This window comes from Vitis vinifera, chromosome 8 (genome assembly GCF_030704535.1).
Source record: "Vitis vinifera cultivar Pinot Noir 40024 chromosome 8, ASM3070453v1".
NCBI lineage: Eukaryota > Viridiplantae > Streptophyta > Magnoliopsida > Vitales > Vitaceae > Vitis > Vitis vinifera.
Window position 1 is genome coordinate 8,591,787 of NC_081812.1, and position 20,203 is coordinate 8,611,989.

Genomic DNA, 20,203 nt, shown 5'->3' on the forward strand with positions numbered 1-20,203 from the left:
TGACAACTCTAACTTTTTCAAAAATCAATTTTTTTTTAAATAAAAAATGAATCCCGCCATTGAGTGAGGACACACATGAAAAATGTAAGTCCATATTGCATCCATGAAAATGTCATTCCTCTCCACTTCATCATTTGTAACATGCTCAAATATTTCATTTTAGAAATGAAAGCCCATATTGTTATCCTTTTCCTTTGTACTAGATTTTGTGAATCTAGTGTCATGAATAACATATGCCTCATTTGAACTCTTGACCTGAAGTAGCATACACCACCCAATAATAATAAATATAAAAGAACACACAAATGTTAAAACAATGAAGTATTAGAAAATATAAATATAGTAAACTTGTCACTAACTTTTGATAAAAGTTATTTTAATTCGTCCATTTTTTAGTTGAGTCCATCAATTTCCTTTTTTAGATGATTGAAATTTGACTTTGAACTTTATCTGAATTTCAAAGACTCCATCCATAATTCGACTTATTACACATAAATGAAATAAGAATTTAACATTTACAACATAAAAAATAAAAAAAAATAAAAAATACCATGACTAGTTTGTTCACTTTCAAATAAGACACTGGTTGAATTTAGGTTTTTCATGATACTTGTGGACTTAACTTTCTACAAGTTTATTTGTAATGAACTTAACATTGGTTAAGTTCAGGTTCCACACATTAATTATGAAGTAAACATCCTGTATTATAGTAGAGTCTATAAAAAAACATGCATGCATTATTTATGATATCTAAGTTTAGGTTAAGTTATGATTGATGGGGCACATGCATCATTTGTTGCCTCTTCTACCATTGTAGCAACAATAGTGACGTCATATGTTGCAGTTTCAAATGAGTCCTTTTGTTGCCTTAAGTCATCTTTCTTGATAGATTGTGAGGTAATTGATTGGTGCAACATTTCTGCTAATGCTCATTATTTATCCAAATGCTTATAATAGTCTTGTTGATACTCCCCTCTAAGGTGGGTGTTAAGAGTAAATGAAAAGATAACTACAAAATTCAAATAAAGCTTAGTTGTCGATAAACAATAATACAAAAAAATATATGTAAGTACATTGTTAAAATTAAAAGGTAAACAATTACTTACATTAGACTTTAAAAAGACCTTTTCAACCTTCATAGACCTTGAAGTACTAGTTGCTCTCCAATTTAATATTTGAGGATAACTCTCACATACACGAGTAGCATATTTCAATCCAATAAGTGGAATAGCCTCATATGCCCAAACTTAGAAGGCATATGGAAATCCAACAAGACTATATGCCTCCATTGTAGCTTTTCCCTTTGCTTTCTTCTTATTTTGGTCATTGGATAACTAATTCTCCAAAGTCCTTTGCAAACCAAAAACTGTCCTCTCATAACATATCTCCCTTATGAATATTTGTTAAAAGTCTTCAAATTATCAACAAAAGTAACCCATTGCATACTTATTAAAGTTTTCCTTTCTTTCTCGAATAAAACATGTTCTAGAAAGTATAAAAATGCCAACTTTACCTTATCTTCCATCTTTGGATTTATTTATCTTTTTCTTCTTATTCTTTTTTTTTTTAGTCTTCCTAAAGAAAGTAAAACTTTCTCCGACTCATCATTACACACCTTATTTTCTCCCTTAAAATATGTATCTCTTATTGATAATGATTTTTTATCACATTCTAAAATAGGAACAAAACTCAGTCTTATAATAAATGCAAACTCATCTTTACTAAATCTTAAGCCTTTCGACTTTAATAAAATTCACATTTCATTATCTTTTTTGGTTTCACATTGACATAATAACAATTGACAGACAATTTGGGTTGAAAATCTAAGTTTAGGAAGGAGTAAAAAGTGACTAAAACATGACTTTCTAAACATCTCTAACTGTGGCTCAATTAATTTCTTCTTAATATTTTCAATGACTATCAAGTGAGATAAACATGTAATTTTTCCTAGAAAGTACTCTTTAGATATTTTAGTTATAAAAGATGATGGATGAGGAATGCCAATCTACAAGGTAATAAAAAATTATAAAAATAACAATATAAATTGCATAAAAAATATATTAACCAACTTATCCAACTATGTTTAAGCCATCATTTCATAATATTCCTTAACATAAATTTTCTTTTCGTATTTTTCAAGGACGTCAAGTTGATGCTAATATTCTACAAGATATCATATTTTATGAGGATATTATTGATGATATTGATGCAATTGAAGTTATTGACTTTGACTAAGTTGTAACTAGATCTAAAAATACATAGAATATTTTGATGCCCCTTGAAACAAAACCAAAACAACTTAAACCTAAACTTATTGATAATGAGCTTGATAGTAGTCGAGTTCAATTTTTTCTTATCATTGAAATATTGCTTCAGACCTTAGACTATGACTTTACAAGGAAAAATGGCAACTGTATTTCATTTTTTTTAAAGTTTTATTGACCAAAATATCATGAAAGATTGAGAAAATAAAGATACAAAAAATTAGAGATATCATTAAAATCTCAAGTATTTAACGTATTTAAATCAAAATTCTAAAAATTTAGATAAAATAATTTCATAATTCTATTCAATTATATTATCAATTCATAACAAATAAATTCATTAAAAAAATTTGAAACAAAACTAAAGCAACTTAAACCTAAACTTGATGGTAGTTGTATGCACAAATTTGGTGAAAGTCTTGCAATGTAAGAAAGATAATGCGAACAAAATATTTTATTAAAATTGGTAAATTGTGGGGTATAATCTTTGTGGTAATATACTTTTACACAATAATATATCCCTCTAATTCTTTCACCTTGATGACAATTTGAAAGACAACGATGACATTTTCTTGATTTCGAAAATCAATTGAGGGCGATAAGTGGTTTATTACCGAATGAACTCATTGAATGACGAAGATTGTGTGTGTAGACGATAAAGATGTTTTATTTGTTTTCAAAGCTAATCAAGGGCTAGAGTGACTTATTCCCAAATGATTTTGTTAAAGACGAAAAATATGTGTGTAGTTCTTTTACAATTTCTTGGACTTGAGATTTTGTAAAGTCTTTTCTTCTTTGTGAGGCTTTATTTCTTGTGTGGACTCTTTTTTGTCAACCCTCCAAAAGTCTTCTCATTGAAGGAAGTCATCCTTATTTATAGGTGAAATTAAGGAATTAAATTTTGGAATTCCCTAAGATTTAGTTGTTTGATTTTAACAACTTGTCTTCTTCATTAAGGAAATTTTCCAACTTGAGAATATTTATTTATTCTTTTTTTACTTCAATAGAAATATTTGTTTCCTTTAAGAAGTTGTCAACTAGAGAATATTCTTTTTTTTAATTATCCTTTGACTACAATTGAAAGATTTACTTTTATTTGGAATACTAAATTTTGTGGTATTCCAAAATTCGCCACATGTCGCATTTTTACATGTGCGTAGGACCAATTGCATGTCAATCTCAAATTTTGTCGAATTTGGGAGTCACATTTTTTTGAAGACCAATTTAGTGATAATTTATTTCACTAAAAACTTTTATATTTATAGTAGTTAAGTTCAGTTTTTTCTTATCATTGAGATATTGCTTCAAACCTTAGATTATAGCCATACAAAGAAAAATTGTAGCTTCAATTCCATAAAAATTCTATTAATTAAATTATTAATTCATAACAAATAAATTCATAAAAAAATGAAAAATCCAAAATTTCAAGTAGAAAGTTAATACTTATTGATTTAGTTCATTTGTTCTCATTTTTCTATTGATGATGAAGGGTGTTCAAAGTATCATTTTCTCTTACTAGCCTTTTTCACATGGATTTATACCTCTTTAATCTTCTTCTTTTGCTATTTTCATAAATTAAATCGACTCACAATATTAGTAAGATGAAAAATAGGGTTTGATTTAAAAAAAAGAAAAAGGAATTGAAATAGAACATTTAAGGTTTCTTTTCACTCCAATATGTTGAACTACATGAAAGTTCATTTGGGGAGGAGCTAAAATGGATGAAGGACAATGAAACTTTTTTTGTGTTTTCCCTTATGTAGGCTTTCTACTCTTGTGTTGGCTTGTTGTTCTCTTGGAATGAATGGAAATGTCCTCTGCATTTTCTTTCCTAAAGGGTAATGACTAGGGTTGAAGGGTAAGGAATAGGCACATAAAGTAAGGGGTGAGTAAGAGGGAGAATGGGTTAAAGGTGTATTTTTGTCCTAAATAAGTTATTTTTGAGGCTATTAAAAGTGAGATGTTAAATTTGCAATTTCATGGTTTTTTTTTATCCTTTTTAGTTAATTATCTCAATAAATAATGTGTGGGTGAATTGGTGTTACTCTGTTGGTAGTAAAAATGAGTATGACAATTAAAAGAAGAAGAAAAATGACAAAAATGGGATCTAAGGGCCTGTTTGTTTAGTGTTTTCAAGAACTGTTTTTTGTTCTTGAAAACAAAAAACACCAAAAACTTGTTTGGTTGAGAGAGTCGTTTTTGTTTTTGTTGTTCCTTGTGTTCTCAAAATGGCACTGTTTAGAGAACAACAAAATGTTGTTTTCCCCATTTTTTTTACTGTTTACAGAACAAAATTAAACAACAAAAAACCCATCTGTTCTCCGTGTTTTTTTTCTTCATGTTCTCATCTCTTCTCCAACACAGTCGCGACATCTCCAGTAGCAAAAAACGAAGGTAATTTCCGCATATGTTGAAGTTATTTTTGATAGATCTAGTAAAATAGGCTTTTTTTTTACAATATTTGTTGAGAAAAATGTTAGATCTAGGTAAAGAGATATAAGTTATGTTATTCGAATGAGATTTGAGCTTTTTTTTATCACCTGTTGTTAGTTTTTTTTTTTCCGTTTATATTTTCCTGTTTGTATGCTGAGAAAAGTGGGGAACGAGAATGAAAATAGAAAAAAAAAAATTCCTGATTTTTTCCCGTTTTGATTTTTCTTGAGTTGTTATGTTAAAAAAAAATAAAAACCTTGCTTAAAGACATGGAAATCAAACGGGAAAATCAAGGCTTGACGGGTAAGACACCTCAAGGAAAATGGAAAAAATGAAGAGAATTGGAAGAAGATGAGGTGTTGAATCACCAAGAATTCTTTCTCTCTCTAGATCTGCTTTTCCTCTCTCTCATTCGGACTCCAAAGCCCGGTTAAATCTAGTTGATGACCATGGACCTCCACTCTTTGCTTCTTCCCTTCTTCCCACCTTCCGATCTCATGAAAGCAAAAATAATTAAAAAAAATTATAATAAAGTAAAAAGTAAAAAATAAAAATAAAAAAAATAAAATCAAAATTATTAAATTATTTTCTATATACTACTTCAAACTTATTTTAATTTTTTCATATGATTATATAATTTAAAATATATAAATTTTAATTAATTTTAATGGTATATTTTTGTAATAAATCAAACATTAAAAAATTAATTTTTTAACATTATTGAAATCAAACGGTCAAAGGGGAATATCCATTGACATATTCTGAGGGCTAGGTCAGTCTTGAGAGGAAGAGAGATGTGGGGCTAGGGGTTCCATCCACTTGGGCAATCTGATTTAAACTCGGACTCTGCACTGATTAGCTCTTAGATATTACTCATCTATTTTCTTGGGGTGGTGGAGAATCAGTGGAAAGAGATGTGACCATCTCCTTATTTGCATTTATTTTGATGTCTTATTTATTTTATTTAGAAGCTTGTTAAAATATTAAATTAATTCTTTTTAAAACTTTTTATCTCATCTTAATAGAATATACTATAATTTTTAATAAAATTAAATATTAAATCAATAAAAAATGATTTTATCATGTTTGATTTATTTTTTAAAAATATAAAAATATATTTTAATTTTAAAATTAATCAAATATAAAATTAATCATACTATTATTATTTTTATTTATTTTTCTTTCATTTTTTCCCCAATTTTTGTTTCAAAGTTTATAAAAACTAAAAAAAAAAGTCTTTAAAATCTAATTAATATCAAATCTATTTTTATTTTTATTTATTTTTCTTTCATATTTTTATACACTACACTATATGTCAACAATCTTAATTCTCATTTAAACATACCCTTAAGTTCTATTGGTGGTTTTAAAAGTTGTCTCCTCATAAAGTTCTTATTTGTGATGGGATTGTACAGATGACAACTGACATAACAGATGTTGAGGATGTAGGAACATGGAGAGGTAATATAGAGAAAATCTTTATTGACATCATGGTAAATGAAGTTAATAAAGGTAACATGGATAGTGGTACATTTAGTACCAACACATGGAGAAGGATCTTACTTGAGGTCAATAGTCAAAGGAAAAGAAATTTCAACTTGAAGCAGCTTAAACAAAAGTTTAATAGACTACGTGCAATGCACCGTGAGTTCTCTGATCTTTTAAAGCATACTGGATTTTGTTGGGATGTTGAAACTAACACAATGCATGCTCTAGAGGAAACCTGGCAAAATTACATTCGGGTAAAAATAACTTTTAAACTAATTACTTTTTAATTTAAATATTTGGTAAACACTAAGAGTGAGTTTTTTTTCCTTCTATTAGGCACACCCAAATGCAAAAAGATTCCGCTCAAAGGGATGCCCAAACTACAACTTGCTGGGATTGATCTTTAATCCATCAACAGCAACCGATGCCCTCCACTACTCTTCCACCCAAGATCCACCAAACACTGATGATGAGGATGAGATGGATGACAATTTGGAACATGGTGGAGTGCATGTGGATGTAGATACTAAGATCCCGAATGATCCTCCACAACCAGAGATGGTAGGAGGAGTGACCACCCGTTCTGGAAAGCGTGTAACTGATTCTCTATTAGAGAGTAAAGGTAAGAAAGAATCCAGATTAAGTCAAATGGGAGATGCTTTGAAAGCTTAGGTTGAGGAGAACAGAAACATCTCGAGCTAGAACTGAGGCATTATTGGCTAGAGTGGACAGATATAAGAGTGGAACTAGTAGTGAAGCTACTAGTGGAGGTACCACTGATTTTAGCATAACAAGGTGCATGACAACCTTACAAACCATTGAATTGTTGGATAATGACAAATATTTAAAAGTTATTTAGGAATTCACAATGCCGGAGTGGAGAGAGATATTTATGAATATGCCTGATGAGAGGAAAATGGCATGACTTGATAGACTTTAAATGTGAATGTTTGGATGCATAACTATTATGATGACATTGTAATATGTACTATTTATCTTTTGGTTAGAATCTTTTACCATGCTCTTTAGTTTTTCATTGTATGAATGTTATTTATGGTTATGAAACTTATATTATAACCACTTTAATATTCATTTCGTGCTATTTTATATTGTGAGTTCATTTGTTTTGTGTAGTAACCAATGGATGATAATAGCACAAGCAGTGGTTCACTATATGAGTCAACTTCATATTCTGAAGAGAGTGATGATTTAGATGAAATTTTTATTGCTCACATTATGAATGAGTATGAGGAAATATTTTTATGCAAGACACCTCAAAAGACATCAATGTTAAGTGGTGCACAATTTGTAAGAGATATGATAGAAGGTCATCCTCAGACATGCTATGAACTATTTCGGATGGATAAAGAAACATTTATGAACCTTTGTGATCATCTTAAGAGACATGAAAACTTACAGGATACACGATTTGTCACAGTTGAAGAGGAAGTGGCTATATTCTTACCAATCGTAGGACATAATGTGAGAATGAGGGTTGTAGCAGACCATTTTCAACACTCCACAAAGACTATCACTCGACACTTTAAAGAAGTTAGACGTGCATTATGTCGACTTGGCAAAATTCTCATATGTCCTAACAATATGACCAATGAGGTGTCTTCATATGTTGCTAGTAATCCTAAATATTTTCCATGGTTTAAGGTAAGAGTTTATAAAAAATATTTATAAATGTGAATTTTATGACCATTATTTAATTTATTTCCTTAATAATAATAAATGTTTGTTGTTGTAGGACTGCATTGGTGCAATTGATGGCACTCATATTAGTGCATGCGTTCTAGCTGATAGACAAACCAGTTTTAGAGGTAGAAAAACAATTATAACACAAAATGTTATGTGTGCATGTGATTTTGACATGATGTTTACATTTGTTTATGCTAGTTGGGAAGGAACAACAAACGATGCACGTGTCTTTTTGGATGCATTGACTAGACTAGAAGTCAATTTTCCTTGGCTAAGTGAAGGAAAATATTATGTAGTTGATTCTGGTTATCCTTGTATATCTAGATTTTTGCCACCATATCGAGGTGAGCGATATTATTTACAAGAATATCGAGGTAGACATAATCAACCTATCAGGTATAAAGAACTTTTAATTATAGACATTCATCTCTTTGGAATATTATTGAAAGATGTTTTGGTGTTTTGAAGATCCGATTTCCAATATTAAGGATGATGCCTTGTTATAAGCCAAGTAGGCAACCATCAATTGTTGTTGCATGTTGTACCCTTCATAATTGGATTCGTCTATCAACTCTGAATGATCAATTGTTTAGAGAATATGAGATAGAAGACCTTTCAATCGAAGGTGAAGAAGAGAGCACAAGTAGCACAAACCATTCAATTGATTTATCAGATGATAGTGCAGTAGCTATGACAGCTTGTAGAGATCAAATTGTTGAAGTGATGTGGGCAAATTATATTAATGTCAATCCATGACTTATCTTATTTTTAATTTTAAATATTTGTCAACACTTTAGTGTTTTGTTAGAATTTATATATATTTGTTAACTTAACTAGTTTTCATTAGTGTTATGTGATGTTTGTTGTAATTTCTAATGATTAAATATTGCTTATAAATTTAATTTATAATTGTAAAAGCAGGATGGACAAAAGACCCATGTGAAATACATACATCATATTTTATTTTATTTTTAATAATTTATCAACTTATATAAAAATTTTAAAATTAAATAATTTTTTAAATTTAAATGAACTGTGTATTTAAAAATATTTATAAATTTATAATATAAAGTTACTTGAAGAAAACATTTTATTAATTGGAAAAAATAAAAAACATCTTTCAAACATGTTTTTTTATTAAGTAAGCCAAACATGTTTTTTTTTTTTAGAACAAAAACTGTTTTCCAAAATTCAGTTCCCAAACACAATTTTTTTTTTTTTTTCTAAAAACACCAAAAACTGTTCTAAAAAACTGTTTTCCAGAACAGTTTTCAAAAACAGCAACCAAACAGGCCCTAACCATCTGGTTTTGAGAAATCCAAATCTTTTCAATGATCCCTACTTCATTAACAATTTTGACACAAAAACCTAAAGAGTAGAGAAGGTGAGAACAAAGATAAGAAATTTGGGAAACATGAAGAGTAAAAATGTACTTTTTGTTCTCTAAACAATAAGAAAAACAACAAAAACATGATTTTTTTTGTTCTCTAAAAAAAGGGATTTCGAGAATACAGGGAACACAAAAAACAAAAAACACTCCCTTTGTCAAACATGTTTTCAGTGTTTTTTGTTTTCATGAATAAAAAATAGTTCTTGAAAACACTAACCAAATACACCCATAAGGTTTGTTTAAGAATGTTTTTGAGAATGAACGGTTCTTTAATATAATTTAGAATAAAAATTTGCTTGTGAGTTTGGAATGTCTTTAATTTTCAAGTAATTTATTTTAAATAAATTTTATTTATAATATTTTATTTTCATTCATTATTTGTGTTTATATAATTATTTTTTTAAAACAATTATCATTAAATAAAAAATAATAATTAAAACATGAGATTAGAAAATAATTTATTTTCAGAAAATTTTCTAAAAAAATTGTTTTTGTTAAAGATGTTATCAAACTTATTTTCGAGTATGTAAAAACATTTCCCAAAAAGAGCCTTTTTGTAGTGTAATCGGGCAGGTTTCGATGGGCCTTGAAAATAAAGTGGGGATCCAAGCCCGCAATACCTAAATTTGGGCCCGGGCTATCCCTTTGGAGTAAAATGAGTTGAGGAAACGTACAAATAAAACAATTCACAATTCAGAGCATTGTCTTGTTCCCTGACAGCCAAACAGGCCCGAGAGATCTCAAACTCAGTAACTCCTAATTTCAAATAAAATCGAAGGAAAACGGAGGAGAAAAGGAGGGAAACCCTAGAACCAACCAACGCAATAACACAGAACCAATCCTTCTCCATCACTTTTGAAGTGCGAGGGAATAGGGTTTCTCTTCTGCAATGGTGGGAATGATGACTGCCAGTCTCATAAACTCCGCTAAGTTGGCCTTGGACGTGCCTTCGAAGCTCGAACACTTGCGTCAATTGAAGGAAGATTTGCTTCATGAAGGCCCTGTTTTGCTGTCTCAGTTCCTTCCTCGTATCCTCGACCTTCACACAGATCGGTTAAGTCCGGTCCGCAAGTTCATTGCTCAGTACGCCCTTCGTCCAGCCAACTATTCTCTTTGTGGATAATTTTTATTTTTATCTTCATTTCTATTTTGAATACCCTATGTTTGGTTGCTGAGAAAATTGGGGAAAGGGAAGGGAAGCTGCTGTGTAACGCTTTGTCGAGTCGAGCTTTAGGTTTTATCCGTAAACAAATGGAGTACAAATTAAATACGGGTTGTGTTAGGTTTCTTGATCATTCACTGCGCCAACTCCGCTCTCACATTGATCAATGACATGTGTTGTGCCTGGGTTCAGTTTTATGTTTGTCTTCTACTTGTGATTAGTTTCGGGATAGGAGGGAAAAAAATGTGAAAACTCTAGGAATGGAAATCAATTTTAGGCATTTTTATTTTCTTCCCTCCTTTATTTCCATGGGCCATCATGGTCCTTCTATGAGAATCTCTGTTTTCGTTGTATTTAGTCAGACCATGAGATGAGGCCTTTGTTGTGGAAGATTTCACCAAGCATTTATATATGGCTACATTCAAGCTCTCGGATTTGAATTTTATTGTAGTCATTGATCACTGTGGTGAATTGGATCTCAATTTGATATTCTATTCATTTAGTTAGGTAAGAATCTATAATTATCCCTAGGTCAATCTTACCTCCTTCATTTCCATGGGCTATGTCAGTCCTACCATAATCTCTGTTTTCGTTGTATTTAGTCAGACCATAAGATGAGGCCTTTGTTGTGGATGATTTCACATAGCATTTATACATGCCTGGATTCAAGCTCTTGGTTTGAATTTATTTTAGTAATTGATCACCATGGTGAATTGAATCTCAATTTGATATTCTATTCATTTAGTTAGGTAAGAATCTATAATTATCCCTAGGCCAATTTCATATTTGGTAATAGGTGTGGATCTTTAATTCCACAAGATAGAATCTCAACTTTAATTTGCCAATTTTATTCTCTGCTAATTTTTTTTTGCCAATTTTACTCAATTGAATCCAATTTCATCTCAGTTTATCTCCTAATAGATCCTATAATGAATCTACAAAATGTCATTAATGTTGAGTTGTGTGGAGCCTAATTATACGTTTTTTTTCTCCTCAACTTTAAGTGGTATTTCAGGCATTCTATACATGTATTAATCTGCTCTAATTTTTGCATTATATAAGGGATTATTAGAGCGGCCGATTTTCTATGTGTGTGAAAATATAGGAGAGACGATTATTGTAAGGTGTGAAATCACCCTGTATTTTTTTATTTTAGTGGAAATTCTGCTACAATAAAGTGGAAGTAGCTCTTACGAGAGTTAAACCATTATAAATCCTATGTGTGCTCTGTCTGTTATTTGTTTCTTGTGTGTTAATGCTCTTATAAATAGGGATTTACTCCTAACAATTAAATCTAATCTAGGAAAGCATTCAATTAATCGATTAAGTAAACACTATATTTCATATTAGAGACTACTGAAAAATTAGGAGTGCTACTGAATTAGAGCAAAATAAAATAAGAGAATAAGTCAAAGATTTGATGGATTATTGTTGCGTTTCAAATTTTATTTAGTTCCTATTAGATATTCTGTATACAATGTTTCCTTTCTTGTATATTCCATGTACTCTTAAAATACCCTTGTGTACTAATTATTCATTACTAAATGAGGACGACAATTGTTCTCAAAATTGCATAAATATCAAAGCATGGTTCCTTATTGAAGTTAGCTTAAAGAGAAAAAAAATCCTTTTTTCTTTTGGCCTTTTATTGATGGAATTGGAGAAGTAAGTTCTTCTTTGTCTGGTTTGTTGAGAGTTTAGCCAAGCAAAAAGGGAGTGGATCAAATGTCAGGAGTGATCAAAGAAGAAGTGTTTGGAGAGTTAAGGCCAATGCCTCTTCAACAACAACAACTTCAGAATACCACCCATGGAATTGGCAATCATTTAAAAATTTAAACCACCTCCCCTAAGCTAAATGAACAAAATTTCCTTCGCTAGCCTCGATTAATGAAACTGGTCATCAAAGGTTGTGGGAAATTTGGTACTTTATTGGTGCAATCAAAGCACCAAAGTAGGATGATCGAATGTTATTACATGGGCTTAAGAGAATTCCATGGAGCCAAAGATCGATCAAACATATACATATTCCTTTCAACAGTGAAGAATTTGTTGGATGCGATGAATGAAAATACTCTTTAGCATAAGTATATGAAATAAAAACCAAAATTTGTGAGTCCAAGTAAGGAACTTAGGATATAACTACATACTATAACACTTTAAATAGATTTTGACAAGAAGTAGATTTATTTTATGAATTTGAGTGGGCTTCTGCTATTGATAGTGCCCATTTTATAATAATGTTGGAAAAGGAATGGGTGGGCTTCTAAAGAATTTGGAGGCAAGAAAAGGGCTTGGGGTAAAGGTCTCAGGTGAAAGGAGGAAGCACTTCTCAACATCTCATTTTGAGAGGGAATTACGTAAGCTTGAGTGCTCAATTAACTACAACAGTTCTCCATACACTTTCAGGGGAAAATGGAGGAGCACTAAGGACTCAACTCTTGTGTTGTGAGGTTGTTGTTTTGTTTTTGTGTTGTTAGAGGGTTTGGGTGGGGGATGGGTTTAGGGGGTTGGGTTTCTTGTTAAGGGTGGTAGGTTTTTGCTTCGCTTTTTTTTTTCTCTTGCTTGCCTTGTGGCCTTTTTTTTATGCTTAGTGTGTAATATGATGCACCATTTTGCAAGCCCTTTTAATATATTCTCCTTATTTACCTATCAAAAAAAAAAAAAAAAAGTTGGAAAAGGAATGGGTATTTGAATTTCTTACAGGGCTTAACAAGGAACTTGATGAAGTGGGAGGTTGAATCCTTGGCAAAGAGCCACTTCCCTTGATCTAAGATGTGTTCTCTGAAGTTAGGAGAGAGACAAGTAGGAGACATTTTTTCTTTTTTGGTAGGTAAAATAAGAATATATAGTAAAAGCGCTAGGAAAAGGCGCATCAATGTACACACAAAGTATATTAGAACAAATTTTAGTTGTTTTCAGTTGCTTTTTGTAGAGTGTTCTAAATAACAATTGAAAATATGGGTAATTCTTTGAAAAGTTTTATATCATACATTAGTGTATAGTATCTTCATTGAAGACAAGACAAGAAAATTGAATTTTACATTTGAGTTCCTAAACAAAAATTTATTTATGAAAATAATAGAGAACTATTTTTTGAGAACTATTTTAAAAAATGTTCGGAAAACTTGAAAAACACATTTGATAAGTTTTTTTTTATTAAAAACAGTATTTTTGAGAATTGGTGATGAACATAGGTTGTTTTTTCAAACAAATTTAAGGCATTTTCATGTGTTTTTATAGAGTATTTTGAGAAATAATTGAAAATATGAAGACTACTTTGAGAACTTTTGCATTGTATATAAATACACATTATTTTAATGGAGAATAAATCTAGAAAACTATTTTTCATATTTTAGATCCAATTAGAATTTTCTTCTTGAAAACAATTGAGAACTATTTTTAAAAATTGTTCTCAAAAACTTGTTTGAGAACTGTTTTAATAGATACTATCAAACTAGCCTTGGATTTGTATTTATTCTTTTAAGTGCTACACCAAGTTACTTCTTTAGTAGACTTGGTAGCACGCATATAAGTTTTTGTACGTGTTTTGGCATCCGATGAATGAATTTCTTGAGTCTTTCTAAATCTTAGATTTCATGAGTTTGTTGTAATTTTTACACTTTTGTTATTCATAGATTTTGTAAGTGATTTTTTAAGCTTAGGATTCATAAGGTCATGGACTCATGCTTGTGGATGAGCTCAAAATCTGGTATGCATTTTGAGGCAATGGAGTGCCTTGTCTTTGTACAAGTTGGGAAATTTCATCAACAAACAAAAATAAAAATTTAGTTTAATTATTTTTACTTACATGAGAATTTTCTTGTTTGTCCATTTTTTTTATAGGTAAAAAAAAAAGCTTTAAAAAGCATTAAAGCAAGCGCAACATTGTACATAGGGTGTATACAATGGCCGCCAAAAAGAAGACTAAAAAAAGATGAGGAAACAAAAAATGGCTTCCTCCCTTAATGAGGACTCAACCAATCGATAAAGTCATACAAGGATGTTGGGTCTTCAACTATGCACAACTTGGTCCAAGAAAACAAGTTACAAAAAAACAATCTTTTTAATCTTTGACAGAAAGCTCCGTATTTTCAAATGATCTTATTTTTCTCCTTCCAAATTGTCTAAAAAAGTTGCAAAGGAGATGTTCCTCACACTTTTTTTTGTTTCCTCGCAACAAAGGACCCACACCAACCTATCAAGGTCTCTCTTGTTGAGAAAGTTAACACCTAGGAAACTCTAAGAGAGAGAACAAAGCTGTCACAAACACCTTGTCGTACCACAATATAGCAAAATATGGTTAATCGACTCTTCCTAGACATGGCGAAGGAAACATCTGCAGTAAGGGCCCATCCTCTCTTTTGGAGTTGATCTAAAGTCAAAGCTTTACCTCATGATGCCTCCCAAGCAAAGAAACTCGCCTTAGGAGAAACCCAAGAATTCCAAACAACTGCATTTGGGAAAGGGGCTAAACTGCCAGCTTTAAGCAAAAATAAAGGGACTTCACAAAGAAAGAGCCATTCTTAGTCTCCAACCAAATCACTTTATCTTCTCCTCCCTCATCCACCGCCTTATCTTAAAGCCTTAAAAGAAAACGTTCCACACTCTCAATCTCCTAATCATTTAGACGTTTAGAGAAGCTAGGGGCCCAACAACCGCTAACATTAGATTGATTCCACAGATCCGCCACCCATGCCTCCTTTGAACTAGCCAAGACAAATAAGGAGGGAAAGGAAACACAGAACGGTTCATTACTACACCACATATCTTTTCAAAACTTTACCCTCCTACCATTGCCCATAGAAAAAGAGACTACTACTAACAATTGCCCACAGTTTCCTTATGGCTTTCCACAACCTAACCTCGTACCGATCACTCACTTCCTTAAAACACCACCCCTTTCCAATTCCCCAAATTTGCCCCTTATAACTTGTTTCCAAAATGCCTACCTTTTCATTGCAAACTGCCAAATCCACTTGTTAGGAAGAGCCTTGTTGAGCAAGGCAAGACGCCAAACTCCTAGGCCCCCTTACTCTTGGTTGATCAAATAGTAGCTACTTCTCTACATGAGGTTTTCTCTCTAAATTCCTTCCACTCTAAAGAAAGTCCCTTTGAATATGTTCCAACCTCACCCTCACTATCATCAACATCTAGAATAACGACATAAAGTAGATAGGCAAGTTAGGTAAAGTGCTTTGAATTAGTGTTGGCCTCCCCTTTTTGGAAATATATTGTCTTTTCCATATAGTCAGTCTTTTGTAGAACCTCTCTTCCACTCTATCCCAAATCGCCAAAGAGTTTGGAGGAGTATCTAGAGGAAGCTCCAAATAAGTGGTTGGAAGAGCTCCCACCTTACACCCTAGAATAGAAGCCAGACCTTCCAAGTTTTCCACCCTCCTAACTGGTATAAGCTCACTCTTGCTTAGATTTATTTTTATGCCCGAAATGGCCTCATTCTTGTTTGTACATTTGGAATCACGTAGTAATTCCAACAACAGAAAATGTGCATATTGACAATCCATCCATGTTAGAAATAAGGGAAACCTATTTTTTGGTTGTGCTTTTTATGTCTGAGTTAATGCAGTTCACAATTAAGTTTTTTCAATGGATTTGGATCATTTGTAGAGGATGGTATTAACACTTGCCACATATATTGATAAATTGGCATTTGCCATATATTTTCCATTTCTATCTTTAATTAATTGATGATTTACCTACTTTTTATTTATTCTTGTTATTATTTTTTTTTTTCATGTTTCTAAGATATCAACCATGTTGTTTTGGTTTTGGGTAGGGCATGAATATGTCTTTTAGGTTTATTGCTCATATGGTATTCTTTTCTTTCAATATAGGATGATTGGTGAAATAGGATCAAAGCATTTGGATTTGTTACCTGAAATTATACCAGTTTTGATATCTCTTTTGAAAGATGGTACACCTGCAGTTGCCCGACAAGCCATAACTTGTGCAATTGACTTATTTCGTTGTACACTTGAAAAAGTTGCAATTCAGGTGCGTTCATAGTCTGAATATATCACATGGTATTATATCTTAATGTGCATTTGCTTAAGCCAAAATTTAGGGTCTGTTTGGGAACTGTTTTTGAGAACAGTTTTCTGCCAAAACAAAAAATACAGAAAATACGTTGGACGATCAAAAACTATTTTTCTATTTTCTGTTCTTAAGAATGGAAATCAAGGTGTTTTCAGATAACATCTTTTAGTTGTTTTATGTTATTTTCACTTATTTTCTGAGAGTCGTTTTAAGAAATAATTATACAAATATGTAGAATGATTAAAAATAAAATATTATATATAAAAATGATTTTTAAAGCATATTTAAAACTATTAAAAACATTTTATGTTTCCAAATAGACTTTTGTTCTACAAAAATTGAAGAATAGTTTTCAAAAACTGTTCTTAAAAACTATTTTTTAGAATTGTTTTAGAAAATAGTTACCAAACAAGCCCTTAGCCTCTCAAAAAATTAAGGTGTAAGTTCTTTTAATCAACTAAGGACTAAAAAGAAGGGCCCTCCATAGCCCCCATCAAAACTAGTCTTGAATTGACAAGTTTGAAGTGACTCCAGTTTTTTGTAAATCCCTGAAGACAATGTTTGGCATAGCTGGGTCAAACATGGTCAAAGAGATGTATTTTGAATAGTGCAAGGACAATGAGGTGGATGGGTTTAATTAGAATCAAATGGTATTCATTTTTTCATTTGATAGGTAAGAGAAATATTTTAAAGGAACCAGCAGGGGTGAACCCTGGTCCACAGGTGTAAAGACGGAGCACGTAGAAACAACAACCACTAACTAGGCCTTAGCTAATGACAAACTATCATGAAATCCAAAGGGGGCAAGCTTCCTGTCCTAAGTTATTGGTTAAGCATGGTTTGAAGTTATTGTTGTTAAACTCCTTAACTGCTGTAGAAACCTTAAAAGGTTTACATGGATAAACCAATACTAGATAATTATTATTTTTTTTTGATCAATAAGTATAAGATTGTATTGCAAAGAGGCGCTAAATAAGCGACCCACCAAATTACAGTATAAAGGGACTTACCCCCTTACAAAAGGGCCCAAACATCAAAGTACAAGGCAAAACAAAAAAACCTCTCCCTTAACGCATACACACCCAGTCTATAAAATCTATTAAATTCGAAGGACCATCTTTTATCCACAATTTGGTTTCCGACCACAAAAAATACACAAAAGATACTTTCAGCCTTTGAATGGACAGCCCACAATCCTCAAATGCAATTGAATTTCTAGCCTTCCAAATAACCCAAAACAAGCATAACGGTCCCAATTGCCATGCCACCTTCCTTTGCTTTCCCACAAAAGAACCCCTTCACCCTAAAAGGGTCTCCTTGACCGACCGGGGGAAAACCCACGAAACACCAAAAAAGGAAAAGAACACCATCCATACTTCCCTCGTTTTTTCACAATGGATAAGAAGGTGGTCAATTGTCTCCTCACTCTTATGGCAAAGAAAACATCTATTTGCCATAACCCAACCTCTCTTTTGCAAGCGATCCAAGGTTAGAACTCTCCCCCAAGAAGCCTCCCACGCAAAAAAGCTCAATTTGGGCTGCACACAAGAGTTCCATATAATTTTTGAAGGGAAAAAAGCAAGAGACCCCGGCTGCATGGTCCTATACAAAGATTTCACCGAGAAATCCCCATCCTTTGATGCCATCCACTTCACCTTATCCTCCTCATCCCCCCTAACCTTCTTCCCCTCCAAGCAACAAAATAGCCTTTCCACTTCTTCCAACTCCCAATCGTTGAAAGGTCTATTGAAACAAGGGTTCCAACTTCCCCCCCATTCCCCCTCGGCTGTCCACACTTCATTTACCCAAGCCTCTTTGTTCGAAGCTAAAGCAAATAAAGAAGGAAAAGCCTCGCACAAAGGGATGGTTTCACACCATTTGACTTTCCAAAACCTCACTTTCTCACCATCACCCACCACAAAGCCAACAAAAGGGGTCACTTGATGTCCCATTTTACTTATTGCCTTCCATAACCCAAACCCGTGAGCCTCCCTAGACTCACAAGATCTCCACCCTCCTCTTTCCTCCCCGTATTTCCCTCTGATCACTTGGTTCCAAAGAGCCTTTCTTTCATTTGCAAAATGCCAAACCCATTTGCCAAGGAGAGCCCTAGTGAAGGCCCCAAGACTCTTAACCCCCATCCCTCCGCTTCTTTTGTCTAAACACACAATTGACCATCTTACTAAATGTGGTTTTTGCTCAAGAGCCCCGCCACCCCACAAAAAGTCCATTTGAATCTTCTCCAATCTGATTCTCACCACTCTAGGCATCTGGAAAATCGACATAAAATACTAGATAATTATTAATATACTTTAATTCTATCTTTAGTTTCTATCCGACTCTATCTTTTAGTTTCTATCCGACCCTCATAGTATGTCCTTGTCTTCTTCCTAAAATAACTCGGAACTTTCACCCTCGAAGATTTTCAGGAAAGAGCAAAATGGAAGCTGAATATGTTGAAAAAAATGACAAAATCTTTGAGTTATCATGTGTGTATGTTTGGTCTTGTGTTAATTGTTATGTGCATTGTGTGTGAACCACACTGCAGGACAACTACATCATATATTTATTAAATCTATGCATTTCTGATATCTCATTTGAACTTGTTGCTATAATATGTCAGGGATTATATTCTAGTGAGTTGGATGTTTCACTTGAATCGTCATGGGAATGGATGCTGAAATTCAAGGACAAAATCTACTCAATAGCATTTCAAGTAAGCCATATTTCTAATTGTGAGATACTCATTTTGGTTATGTACATTTTCTGATTTACTGTAACTACATCCTCACAAGCCCGGGAGTGATGGTAGAAGGTTGCTGGCACTGAAGTTTGTTGAATCTGTTATTCTTCTTTATACACCTGATCCTAATGGTTCTTCAGATCCACCTTCTAATCAGCCCTCTGAAGGTAACTGCTTGCCTTTCTGCTCTAGATCTTAAATACGAAAGTACTCTTAGTATGCTATTAACTAGTTCTTTAATTACATTAGCTGCTCATGTATTTTGTAGGAAAGTTTGTGGAATTTAATATATCTTGGCTTCGTGGAGGACATCCTGTACTCAATGTTGGAGATTTATCAATTCAAGCTAGTCAAAGTTTGGGTTTGTTGCTTGATCAGCTTAGGTTTCCCACTGTGAAATCTATCAGTAACTCAATGATCATTGTGCTTATCAACAGGTATATAATCTTTTCTCATCCCATCAAATGAGCACAGTTAGCTTGATGTGATTGAATTGGCCATTTGGAAAAAGCTCATCAGATTATCATGTTAGGGGCATAGGGTTTCTGTTGAGAGAGAGAGAGAGAAAGGAGAAAAACCTTATTCACATTCATTGTAATCTCTACTTACAATTGAGAGATATATATATACAAGGCTAGGAGTCCTAACTACCATACATGTGACCTATATTAACAAGGAAAGATAGTATACTATACATACATTATATTCAACACTCCCCCTCAAGCTGGAGCATATACGTCATATGCACCAAGCTTGTTACAAATATATTTAATCCTAGGACCTCTGAGAGATTTAGTGAAGATGTCTGCTAGTTGATCATTTGAATTGACAAAACTTGTAGCAACACATCCTGATGCGATCTTCTCTCTAATGAAATGACAGTCAACTTCAATATGCTTGGTCCTTTCATGAAAGACTGCATTGGATGCAATATGTAATGCGGCCTGGTTATCACAGATGAGTTT

The 20,203-nt window shown here is 32.5% G+C and overlaps 1 protein-coding gene across 2 annotated transcripts in view; it reads left to right on the plus strand.

The window, feature by feature from the left end:
- The first annotated feature begins 9,962 nt into the window (after window positions 1-9,962).
- Window positions 9,963-20,203, plus strand: part of LOC100262578 (uncharacterized) — a 47,766-nt gene continuing 37,525 nt past the window's right edge. The window contains exons 1-5 of one of the 2 annotated variants that reach the window (XM_010654995.3): window positions 9,963-10,362; window positions 16,294-16,453; window positions 19,119-19,211; window positions 19,291-19,405; window positions 19,507-19,675. In XM_010654995.3, the coding sequence (XP_010653297.1) occupies window positions 10,169-10,362; window positions 16,294-16,453; window positions 19,119-19,211; window positions 19,291-19,405; window positions 19,507-19,675 (731 nt within the window). In that variant the 5' untranslated portion in view covers window positions 9,963-10,168. The remainder of the gene's footprint in view (window positions 10,363-16,293; window positions 16,454-19,118; window positions 19,212-19,290; window positions 19,406-19,506; window positions 19,676-20,203) is intronic. The other variant, XR_002030671.2, reaches the window with a different exon arrangement.